Source organism: Otolemur garnettii, unplaced genomic scaffold (assembly GCF_000181295.1).
Source record: "Otolemur garnettii isolate 467f Iridium unplaced genomic scaffold, OtoGar3 scaffold00087, whole genome shotgun sequence".
In the NCBI taxonomy this organism is placed as follows: domain Eukaryota; kingdom Metazoa; phylum Chordata; class Mammalia; order Primates; family Galagidae; genus Otolemur; species Otolemur garnettii.
Genome location: NW_003852482.1, coordinates 5980972 through 5993100, shown reverse-complemented (window position 1 = coordinate 5993100; position 12129 = coordinate 5980972). Strand labels below are relative to the sequence as shown.

Here is a 12129-nt window from a genome sequence, read left to right as displayed (position 1 = left end):
AACCTGTCCCACCACGAGCCCTGCACCCCCGATCCGTAGGGCACTGGCGTCGTCCCTGCACAGCCTGCGACCTGGAACCGGTAGCGCACGCGCGCCGCCCCTGCACCGCCCCTGCACCGCCCCAGGGCCGCTCCCGAGCGCGCCGCGCAAGGCCACCCGCAGCCCCACGGCGCATGCGTGCTGCCTGGCCCTGCTGGATCCGCAGGCAGAGTGAATCGAAGGTCGAGCCAGGCGATGCGCAGTCTTGAGTGCCGATTCCAGAGGACTACTCACCCCCAACCGTCGGCTCGCCCAAGCCGGCTCCGAGGCTGTGCCAGACACGGGAAGCAGCTCTGCCGGACTCAGAGAAACGCGAGTATGTTTCGGGGTACGTCGGTGAGGGACGCGCGGAGCCCGGGGATGCGGCTTCGGGGAGGGACTGGAGACTCGGGGAATGCGGGGTTCGGGGACTGTGCAGCCTCAGGAAAGACGATAGGCGGGGACAGGGCATCCTGTGGGCGGGAGGAGCAGGCCAGGGAGATGCCGCTTGGAAGTGTAGGGGAGGGACAGATGAGGCCGCGGCGGGGGGAGAGGTGCTTAGGGCTGGCGCAGCTTCGGGGAGCGAAGGGGGCTGTCCTAGGTAGATGCAGCCCTGGGAGCAGAAAAGGGTACCGAGACCAGCTGCAGCTTCGGCGTGAGAAACGGGGTCCCCAAGGAAGTGCAGTCCCAAGAGGAGCAGAGCCCAGAGAAAGATAAAAACTCAGGGAGAAAATGGGTGCAAATGCACCCTTCAGGCAAGGAAAGGAACACGCAGGGATTGATGTGCCACGAGGGGAAGCAAAGGTATCTTTGAGGAGAGAGGAGGCTCTGAGGCTCAGGTAAATTGGGGTCACTGGGCTGTAAGCAGCTGCGGTGGCACCCCCAGAGCTGCCCAAAGTCAGACTAGCTTGTGTCTGCACTGCTCGGCTGGTGGCTGGGGAGGGATGGAGAGAAGTGGGGATATCCAGTGACAGTGGGATGACAGTGGCCTCAGTCCCAGGAGGTGCTCAGCAGGTGCTTGTGCAGTGAATTCTTAAAGAAGTGAGATTCCCAGCACCTGGTCTCTTTCTCCAAACGTCTTTACATAAACCTCTGTGGTGAAACGTGCAGTTTAACTTTTCCCATACAGCTGCTTGGTGAGTGCCGCCTCTGACTTTCTTGGCATGCTGTGGTTTAGGATTATTTTAGTAGACTGTGAGCCCTCAGGGTTGCTACCTCTTTATTGATGGTGATTTTCACTTCTTTTTTAGGGCATCCTCCTGAGTCACCTTTTCCACAAGATGTTGGGATTTTTGAAGCATCCTGTCGTGGTGACCACTGACATCAACCTGACGGTTGTGCTTCTCACCGGGGTGGGGTTGCTGAGCCGACTGTGGCAGCTCTCCTACCCTCGGGCTGTGGTGTAAGCTAAAAAACTCCATCCTGAGGGTGAATCCACAATTGTAGTTTGTGAGACAAGGTGCCTGATTAAACAGTGTAAATCGGAACATGAAATTCTGGGCTTCTTGGTGATGGATGTCTCAGGCAGTGAGCTGAGAGACTGGTTTGTCCCCTGGACAGCCCCCACAGAATACACCTTTTAGGCTTGCCTTTTAGGTCTATATCGGTGAAATTTTGGCCTATTAAAGAATTATGGTAGAGGGAAATCTGGTTATCAGCCTTAGGAAACCATTTTAAAATCTCGAAGGCAGGAGGTGGCTGGCCCCATATGCTGGAGGTGGCAAGTTCAAACCTAGCCCCAGCCAAAAACTGCATTTAAATAAAAAAAAAAAATCTGGAAGGCAGAGGATTGTTGAATTTGAAAGTAAGCCTTTGTTATTTAGAGCACTCAAAACATGTTTTTTGTCATAATGGGAAATGTTTGCTGTTAACTTTTGAAGTGCTGTTTATTACCTGATTAATATATGTGTTTAAGTTTTTATTTATTTATTTATTTATTTATTTTAGAGACTGAGTCTCAGTATGTCACCCTCGGTAGAGTACCGTAGTGTCACAGCTTACAGCAACCTCAAACTCTTGGGCTTAAGTATTCTTTTGCTTCAGACTCCCAAGTAGCTGGCACTATAGGCGCCTGCCACAATGCCCGGCTATTTTTGTTGTTGTTGTTGTTGTTTTTGCAGTTGTTTAGGTGGCCTGGGCCAGGTTTGAACTGCCACCCTCGGTGTATGTAACTGGTGCCATAACCACTGTGCTATGGGCACCGAGCCTATTTTTTTTTTTTAAGACAAAGTTTCACCATGTTGTCCTTGGTAGAGTACATGGCATCACAGCTCACAGCAACCTCCAACTCTTGGGCTCAAGCAGTTTTCTTGCCTCAGCCTCTCAAATAGCTGGGCATACAGGCACCCGCCACAACGCCTGGCTGTTTTTTTGTTGCAGTTGTCATTGTTGTTTAGCAGGCCCAGGCAGGGTTCAGACCCACCAGCCCCCCGTGTATGTGGCCGGTGCCCTAACCGTTGAGCTACAGACACCAATACAAAAGTAGAGAGAATAGTTATCATGACCCCCAACACCAATATATATATTTATTACCCAGCTTTAGCAATTATCAGTTCATAGCCAACCCACTCCCTACAGTGAATTACTTTGAAACACATGCTAGACATATTTCATTCATAAATAATTCAGTGTATATGGCTCTACAAGATAAGGATTCTTTTTTTTTTTTTTGAGACAGTCTCACTTTGTTGTCCTTGGTAGAGTGCTGTGACATCATAGCTCATAGCAACCTCAAACTCTAGGGCTCCAGCAGTTCTCTTGCTCAGCCTTCTGAGTAGCTGGAACTATAGGCGCCCGTAATGTCAGCCTATTTTTAGAGATGGGTCTCGATCTGGCTCAGGCTATTCTTGAATTCCTGCCTTGGCCTCCCAGAGTGCTGGGATTACAGGCGTGAGCCATGAGCTATCGAGTGGGACCATCCTCACACCTTTTTTTTTGGCTGGGGCTGGGTTTGAACCCGCCACCTCTGGCATATGGGGCCGGAACCCTACTCTTTTGAGCCACAGGCACCACCCTCCTCACACCTTTTATTTACAGTTACGATTTCTGGATTGAGCATGTGGTTCACACCTGTAATCCTAGTGCTTTGGATGCCAGCATGGTAGCACGGTAGGATTGCTGGAGACCAGGAGTTAGAGACCATCCTGGGCAACATAATGAGATTCCATCTATACAAAAAATAAAAAATTAGCCCTGTGTGATGGCAGCCGTTTATAGTGCCAGCTACTCAGGGGGCTGGGGCAGGAAGATTGCTTGAACCCAGGAGTTAGAAGCTATAGTGAGCTGTGATTGCACCACTTGCACTCTAGCCAGGGCAACTGAGTTGAGACCTCATTTCAAAATAAAGATTGGTGGCTCGGTGCCTGTGGCTCAAACGGCCAAGACGCCAGCCACATACACCTGAGCTGGTGGGTTGGAATCCAGCCTGGGCCCGCCAAACAAAAATGACAGCTGCAACCAAAAAATAGCCAGGCATTGTGGCAGGTGCCTGTAATCCCAGCTACTTGGGAGGTGGAGGCAAGAGAATTGCTTAAGCCCAGGAGTTGAAGGTTGCTGTGAGCTGTGACACCACAGCACTCTACCCAGGGGGACAGCTTGAGGCTCTGTCTCAAAAAAATAAATAAATAAAGATTGGTAATTGAGTATAATTTTTTTTCTTTTCAGTTTTGATGAAGTATATTATGGGCAATATATCTCTTTTTACATGAAACGAGTCTTCTTTTTGGATGACAGTGGACCACCGTTTGGCCATATGCTGCTGGCACTAGGAGGTAGGACTCAGTGAAAGAAGCAGCCATTGTTTTCAGGACTCAAACACATTTACAACTTTTCAGCAAATAATAAGAAACCATGTCTTATTATTTATTTGTTTCCTTATTGCTTGCCATAGAACTCCAGGAATATTTGCTGAATTGGATGGTTACTGATTAATCTTCTATTTTAGGTTATTTAGGAGGATTTGATGGTAACTTCTTGTGGAACAGAATTGGAGCAGGTAAAAAGATGATTTTCATTTCCCTTATTAATGTGCAGAGAGCGTGGATTTCATAGGGATTCACAACTGTGGCTTATTCTGAGTGCAGAGTATAATCAATTATTTGGATACAATTGATAGACTTTTGAAAAGTCTGGTAAAAATTTCAGTGTTGGGTGGCACCCGTGGCTCAAAGGAGTAGGGCACCAGCCCCATATGCCAGAGGTGGCGGGTTCAAACCCAGCCCATGCCAAAAACTGCAAAATAAAAAAAATCTCAGTGTTTAGTTCAGTAATTATTTTATTTCTAGTTTTTGGTACATGTATCACGTATCATCTGATCATAGTTACCTTTTTTTTTTTTGTAGAGACAGAGTCTCATTGCCCTCGATAGAATACTGTGGCATCACACAGCTCGCAGCAACCTCTAACTCCTGGGCTTAGGCAATTCTCTTGCCTCAGCCTCCCAAGTAGCTGGGACTACAGGTGCCCACCACAACACCCAGCTACTTTTTTGTTGCAGTTTGGCTGGGCCAGGTTCGAACCTGCCACCCTCAGTATATGGGGCCGGTGCCCTACCCACTGAGCCACAGGCGCCGCCCTGTAGTTATCTTTTATACTTGTAAATTTTGTATATTTCCACAATGTTTTTTTGTTTTTGTTTTTGTTTGAGACAGAGTCTCGCTATGTCGCCCCTCCGTAGAGTGCTATGGTGTCACAGCTCACAGCAACCTCAAACTCTTGGGCTTAAGTGATTCTCTTGCCTCAGCCTCCCAAGTAGGTGGCACCTGCCACAATGTCTGGTTATTTTTTTTTTTTGGTTGCAGTTGTCATTGTTGTTTAGCAGGCCCAGGCCCGGTTTGAACCCACCAGCCTCGGTGCATGTGGCTGGTGCCCTAACCATTGTGCTACAATGCCAAGCCTTACACAGTGTTTTTGGAAATAGGTAGAATCAGTTGATAATTAAGTAAAACAACAATTCAGAATTCATGGTTCTCTTTCCCATCTTTTTTTTTTTTGTTAGACAGAGTCTCACTTTGTCACCCTGGATAGGGTGCCATGGTGTCACAGCGCACACCAACCTCAAACTGTTGTTCTTAAGCAATTCTCTTGCCTCAGCCTCCCAGGTAGCTGGGACTACAGGCGCCCGCCTCAAGGCCCATCTATTTTTTGTTGCAGTTGTCATTTTTGGTTAGCTGGCCCAGGCCAGGCTCGAACTCGCCAGCCTCGGTGCATGTGGCCAGCTCAATAACTGCTGTGCTATGGGCACCGAGCCCCTTTTTGCAAACTTTTAGTATCTGTGAACATGATACTCTGAAAACACACCTGTAGTTTTTGAAGATGTTGCGTACGCAGTACCCTCAGCTCTGATGTGTGTTTGCTTTTCCAGAGTATAGTAGCAACGTGCCTGTGTGGTCTCTGCGCCTACTGCCAGCACTCGCAGGGGCCTTGTCAGTCCCCATGGCCTACCAGATAGTGTCAGAGCTCCACTTCTCTCACTGTGCTGCCATGGGAGCTGCTCTGTTGATGCTCATTGGTAAGACCTAGGCCCCTGCCTCCCTTGGTATCATGAAGGGAAGATCCCAGCCTTTGTTACATTTCAGCGTGAGGCTCAGGAGAGCCCGTAGGTTTGGTGGGCATGCGCAGAGTAAATGCCTTGTGTTCCTCGTGTTCATCCACATTTGGCTCTGCACGTCACCAGCTCCTAGGCTAAGCCCTTAGCGATGGGATTGCTGAGCTGTGTGATCAGATGCTCATTAGTGAGGGGCTACACAAACAGGTGCTGCAAGGTACACGTGCACCATGATACCTCCATTTCCAACCGGGCTTGTCGCCTCATGGTAATGTCCCCTTGTTCTACCACTGAGGTGGTCTACAAGTTAGTAGATACTCTTCAGAAAGGATCTTTCAGCTCAGGTTTATGAACAGATGAAATTAAATGAACAGTTAGGCCAGATAATAAAAAGAGATACTAACAAATGACAACTCTGGAGGCCCGGTGCCTACCCGGTGTTTTGATGGCAGCCCCATAGAGTAGGTATCACTCTACTGCAGGTAAGAAAAGCACAGACTCAGCTGAGTTAAATGATTTGCTCAGTTCTTACATTTAGGTGTCAGTAGGTGGGAACCAGACCTAAGAGTTTGTCTTCTGGAGTGGGTCCCCTTCCAGCCACCCCATTTCAGAGCTTTCCACTTTCACATTCTGTGACAGTTTGGAATGTAACCGTTTGCGTTAGTTTCTGGAGAGTGTTCTCTGTCTTCATGCCTTTGCCCTTGCTCCCTAAAACTGGCATCCATTTCATCTTTGTAACAGAGAATGCTCTGATCACTCAGTCAAGGCTGATGCTTTTGGAATCAGTGTTAATATTTTTTAATCTATTGGCCGTGTTGTCCTACCTGAAGTTCTCCAACTCCCAAAAACACAGGTATGGAAAATGGGATGTATCTTTCCTAGTTAATGAGGAAAAAGATTTGGGTGGTTTGTTGACTTGAGATGGTCTGATACCTTTTTATTTTGAGGATCTAATATTTTGGGGGTTGGCTCTGGGCTCATTTTTCTTTAACTTAAAACTAGCAGCAAAAATTTTGTGGACAAAAGAAAAATTCTGCCAGGACTGATACCTTAGGATATGGGGGTGGCATTTTTTATTATACTTGGTGCTAACCTAGAAAGATTTCTCTAAGAAATGTGCAACTTCCGTGGCCTTTTGAAGCCTCATGTAAACTATTACTTCTTCTATCTGTTCTGTTTTCCTGTTTTTATTGCAGCCCTTTCTCTCTGAGCTGGTGGTTGTGGCTGACACTGACTGGGATTGCTTGTTCCTGTGCAGTGGGGTGAGTTTGGCCCCCACAGGTCTTGGGTGGTGTCCTCTTCCACTTTGTGTTTCGCAGTATCATTCTAACTTTATTCCGATTCTGTCTTTTCAGCATCAAATACATGGGTGTGTTCACATACTTGCTGGTGCTCAGTGTTGCAGCTGTCCATGCATGGCACCTGATTGGAGACCGGACCTTGTCCAGTGTAGGTTCTGCATTAGGCTAGCGTGTGGGGCTAGCAGGGGATGTCACAGTGGGGATCAGTGGAAAGACCTGAACCCTCCCAGCTTTCTGTCCCTGACTCTTCCTGAGCCTGCTGTGCCTGGAAGTGAACACACCTTTCCACATGGCAGGAAGTGACTTTTCCTTGGATCTCTGGCAGGTCTCCGTGTTCTGCCACTTGCTGGCCAGGGCAGTGGCTTTGGTGGCCATCCCAGCCATCCTGTATGTGCTGTTCTTCTATGTCCACCTGCTTCTGCTCTACCGCTCAGGGCCCCACGACCAGATCATGTCCAGTGCCTTCCAGGCCAGCTTAGAGGTAAGAATTGGGATGCTGTAGCCAGCTGAGAAAGATGGTGATAGTAAACTCAGACTTTCTTTACGTAAACATCACCAGATGAGCATTAGAGGGAAATCCTAATCCAAGAGGGAGGAATCCGTGCCAGCATTTCTAAGCAAATTCCGACTCTGGTGGAAATAAGTGAAGGAGTCAGCTTTCTTAGATGGTCGTCCTGACAGCGCTTCAGAACATTTTAAAATCAAGTCCTACAAATCCTGGGCAGTTTCACAGCCTTAGAGGACAGATTCATGAACTTCACAGACATGGTAGACTATACCAGTGGAGGGGGTCAGGACTGCAGACCCTGACACCAGTGGGCCTGCTCTTTTCTTTTTTTTAAGAGATGTGGTCACACCTGGCCACTGTAGTTCAGTGGTTAGCATGCCAGCCCTGCATACCATGGGCAGCAAGTTTGAGCTTGCCTGGGCCTGATAAACAAAAAAACAGAGAGAGAGATGTGGAGTGCAGTGGTGTAATCACAGTTCACTGCAGCCTTGAACTCCTGGGCTCAAGTAAGCCTCCCACTTCAGCTTCCTGAATTGCTAGGATTATAGGTATGAGCCACCATGCCCAGCTTGGACAGATTTCTTATCTCTCCAAGTCCTAGTTTTCTCACCTCTTAGACATAATAATGGCATTTATCTCATAGACTGCTTGGAAGAACTAACAAGGGTGCACGTAGACTAGCTGAGCGCCTGGCCCAGAGGCACCATTCTGTCAGAAGTGGCTCTAATTACAATTATACAGTGTAATATGACACGGTTAGATGGTGTAGTTACAATTATTTATATAATAAGAACTGCAACTACTCCAAGTATCACCCAGAAGTGGCCATCAGGAAGGCTCTTCTCTCTCTCTCACACTCACCAATCCTTCTGCTTTCATCTTAGGGAGGACTAGCTCGAATCACCCAAGGCCAGCCGTTGGAGGTGGCCTTCGGGTCACAGGTCACTCTGAGGAACGTCTTGGGCAAGCCTGTGCCCTGCTGGCTTCATTCCCACCAGAACACCTACCCCATGATGTAAGGAAAGTGACCGTTTGAATTTGAAGTTATTTTCATAATTTTGTTTATCTTAGCAACCTGAATTTTCTACAAGGAAGGTTACAAGACCAAAGGAAATTAGCTGTCAGGTGCTGACTGCCACTGAGCTCTGTGAGTGGGCGCAGCTCTGCAGCCTGCCTGGCATCTGCTGGCCCCTGTCTGGTTTAGGCCCTTGGTGTGTTGCGTCTTCATTCTCTCTGGAATACCTTGCTGGGCAGTGTTTGTTTAAGTCAGCTCCCTTGGGGGAAAGGCCTGTGGGCCTGACCCCAGCCACTTCCAGATACATTTCTTTGTTGACTTCTTCACACAGATATGAGAATGGCCGGGGCAGCTCCCACCAGCAGCAGGTGACCTGTTACCCCTTCAAAGATGTCAACAACTGGTGGATTGTGAAGGATCCTGGGAGGTGAGTGTGGGCCTTGGGACTCTAGAGTTCATTTCTTGGTCTCCTGACGAGACCCTGGGGCTCAGCCTGGGGGCCTATCCTCTGTCTGCACCCCTCCCTTTCCAGGCTCTCCAGAGGAGAGGGCTGGAGCGGGGTAGCCCTCTCCTACTACACCTCCCTGCTTCTCTCAAAAATGGTGTCATCTTGCTCTGAAAGAGGTCACCCTAATTTAGTCCCGTTGGTTTAGCCCCCCAGGAGCTTTCCAGAGTTGGGTCTCTGTCAAAGTCAAGTCTATTTCCCAAACGGTTTCGGTCTTCACCTGCCCTCCTGACTCAGCACTGGGGCTGCTGAGTGTAATTACATTGGGTCCCTCTCAGCCCACACCCCTTCCTGACCTAATGCCCCTGCCTGAAGCAGCCCCTACAGCCACTGGCCACCTGCTCACCCCACGACCACAACATGCATCTCTAGAGCAGGGCAAGTACCTCTGTTTGCCAGTCCTTGTGTGAACATGTGGAGGCCAGCTTCTGGGGGCATCCTGCCCCTGCTCTCCCAGAGTCACCCCTTCAGCCTCCTATGGCCGTCAAACTCCTGCTGAGTGGTGCCTGGTTTGCTCACCGGCACTGCGTCTGCTGCACTCACTGCAGGACATGAAGTCAGCGGGTGCCACCGGCTTATTCCCTACACACTCAGCACCTGCCCGGGGTCTGTGATGTTCCAGGCTCTTCGTGCTTTCACAGAAGGGACAGTGAACTAGAGTCTGGTTGAAGGAGGATTTCTTGGCACATGGGAGTGTTTGTCACTTTGGCACCCGTAGACAAGTACAGAGTCCCTGATGAGGCAAATAGAATCACGTTTGGGAAGGAACCGTAGGTTTCAGAAGAGTGAAATCACGAGCAGCTGCAGGCTGTGGTGGACAGGGCTTCTCAGCCATGCAGTCTGGAGCATGTGCCCTCCTAGTGCAGCAGCCATCATTTTGTGGGTGCTGGGCTTGGTGCCACCTAACAGCACTGTTTCTGCTCAGGCACCAGCTGGTGGTGAGCAGCCCTCCCAGACCCGTGCGGCATGGGGACTTGGTGCAGCTGGTCCACGGCATGACCACCCGCTTCCTCAACACGTGAGCACCCTACTCCTCTCGCAGCTGTGGGCATCCTCTGTGGTCCTGCTCAGGCGCAGGCAAGGCCTTGGGTCTTGCTCACCTGGGGCACAACTCTTAGGTTTGGGGAGGGACCATGGGGTTGGTAGCTAAGGGGAGGGGGCTAATAGGAGCACTACCCTGGTGAGGGTCAGACAGCCCCCAATACAGTCCACAAGAGCCCTCCGTGCCACAGGGAGCCAGTCCGGGACAGACTAGGGGAGGCACATCCATGACAGACTGGGGGAGCACGGAGAGGAAGGTGTAGGCTCTTGTGCAAAGTGTTTGGAGTCCAAAGCGTGAGTTCAAGAAGGACTCAGTGTGGGCATAACAGAGCTGTGGTGACCTCCATGTGGGTTCTCTTCTGTGGCTTAATGTCCGGGCAGCGCCAGGTGGTTGCTCGTGTCACAGCTAGCCTCTCCCTCAGGCCCCTCAGGCCCCTCGAGCTTCCTTCCCAGCCGCCTCTGCTGGTGGCCCTGCCTTGTGCCCTCTCACAGCGAGTCCCAGGCCACCTGTCCTCCTGCACCAGCTGCTCAGGTGTCCCCCTCAATGCTCATGGGGTACACCTGAAGGCCTGTGCTGCCCCTGTAACTCCAAGCTCACAGACCCTGCCTGGCTGCTCCTCCCTAGGAGGGCCCTGTGGCTCAGGAGTCTCCCTTGAGTCTTCTTCTCCCATCCCGTGTTTATTCCACCAGGAAATCAGTGTCTGGACCCTCAGAACTGATCTACATAGGACCTGTGTCCTGTCCTTCTGCCTCCTCCTCTATCCCCACAGCCCACTCAGTGGGTTCTCTGCTGAGAGCCCTCGGTGGCCCCTTCATGCTCAGTTTCTCCCTACCAAGGCTCCTTTCACCCTGTTACCTCAACCTCACCCTAGCCCCACATGACCAGCGCAACCCCTCAGGCATCACACTTGCTCCCTCTGCTGGGATGTGTGTGGACTCGGCTCCCCTGGGGCCACTCTCACTGTGGTCAGTGTCAGCTGGAGTATCACCTCACCTAGAGCATTGGCTGGGCACTGTCCCCCAGCCTGTTCTTCACTGCCCTCCCAGGACCTGGTGTGCTCCTGTCTGCCAGCACACTTGGCTGTTTCCCCAAGTGCTATAGGGCTTCATCTTTTCTTTCCTAGCTGGTGGCAGCTCCTAGGTGGTGCCAGGTACAGACCTTAGGAAAAGATAACAGCGAGTGAGGTAACGGAGAGGAGACGAGTGTTTCTGAGTGTGGAGGTTCATGTCACAGAGGGCAGTCTTGTCTTCCCATTTGAGCTGCTTGGTCCCTGGGCAGTACCTCTGAGTCTGCAGTCTGGGCAGCGCCACCCCAAGGGTCCTTCCTCCGAGGCTGGCTTTGCTTGTTTGGCAGATGGATGGTGCCAACTCCGTTACCTTTCAGACCAACAGGGTACAGTTCCTCAGTAGTATGTACTTATTCCCTGGAAGTGTGATGACTGCAGTTCCTTCTGCCTGTTTGGTGTTTCCTTTGTGGCCAGGCCCTAAGCAGGAGCACTTGCAGATGGTGGTGACTGATGGGGCCAGGGCATCCGCTGAGGCTAAGCTGGCTTTGTTTCTGAAAAGTGGCTTTTTCTTTCTGAAAGTTTTGTCTGTGTTGGTTTCCTAGTCATGATGTGGCCGCCCCTCTGACCCCCTACTCCCAAGAGGTCTCCTGCTACATCGACTACAACATTTCCATGCCATGCCAGAACCTCTGGAAACTGGTGAGTGACACTGGACCTGCCAAACATGTCTGTCAGTGACACTGCTTTCCAATACAGAACATTCCAGCCACTGTTCAGAGTTGTTCTCATGCAGATGTATATAAGTTTATCCCAGCAGTTTGAGAACCCAAGGTGGAGGAATCACTTGAGCCCAGGAGTTTGAAACTAACCAGCCTTGGAAACACAGCAAGACCTTGTCTGTACATAAAACAAATAAAAAAAATTAGCCAGGGGTGATGACAGATGCTTGTAGTCCTAGCTACTTGGGAGGCTGAGGAAGGAGGATCACTTGGGCCCAGGAGTTTGAGTCTGAGTTGTGATCACACCACTGCACTCTAGCCAGGGGGATAGAGTGATACTTTGTTTCTTACGAAAAAAAAGTCAAATGTTTTCACAGAAACAGACATTCTGTCTTCTGTGAAACTTGGGAATCTGAGTGGTTTTATGCATTAGCATGAGTTTACTCAAAGATCTTAGGTGCTGGCTCGGC

General features: G+C 50.2%; 1 protein-coding gene across 1 annotated transcript in view; it reads left to right on the top strand.

The window, feature by feature from the left end:
- Window positions 1–233: 233 nt before the first annotated feature.
- The window catches only part of POMT1 (protein O-mannosyltransferase 1), a 21906-nt gene continuing 10010 nt past the window's right edge, over window positions 234–12129 (top strand). Inside the window, exons 1-13 of the mRNA XM_012808297.2 lie at window positions 234–355; window positions 1269–1420; window positions 3682–3788; window positions 3962–4012; window positions 5381–5527; window positions 6305–6416; window positions 6760–6825; window positions 6919–7012; window positions 7190–7345; window positions 8257–8387; window positions 8719–8814; window positions 9818–9910; window positions 11543–11639. Coding sequence (XP_012663751.1) covers window positions 1299–1420; window positions 3682–3788; window positions 3962–4012; window positions 5381–5527; window positions 6305–6416; window positions 6760–6825; window positions 6919–7012; window positions 7190–7345; window positions 8257–8387; window positions 8719–8814; window positions 9818–9910; window positions 11543–11639 — 1272 coding nt within the window. The 5' untranslated portion in view covers window positions 234–355; window positions 1269–1298. The remainder of the gene's footprint in view (window positions 356–1268; window positions 1421–3681; window positions 3789–3961; window positions 4013–5380; window positions 5528–6304; window positions 6417–6759; window positions 6826–6918; window positions 7013–7189; window positions 7346–8256; window positions 8388–8718; window positions 8815–9817; window positions 9911–11542; window positions 11640–12129) is intronic.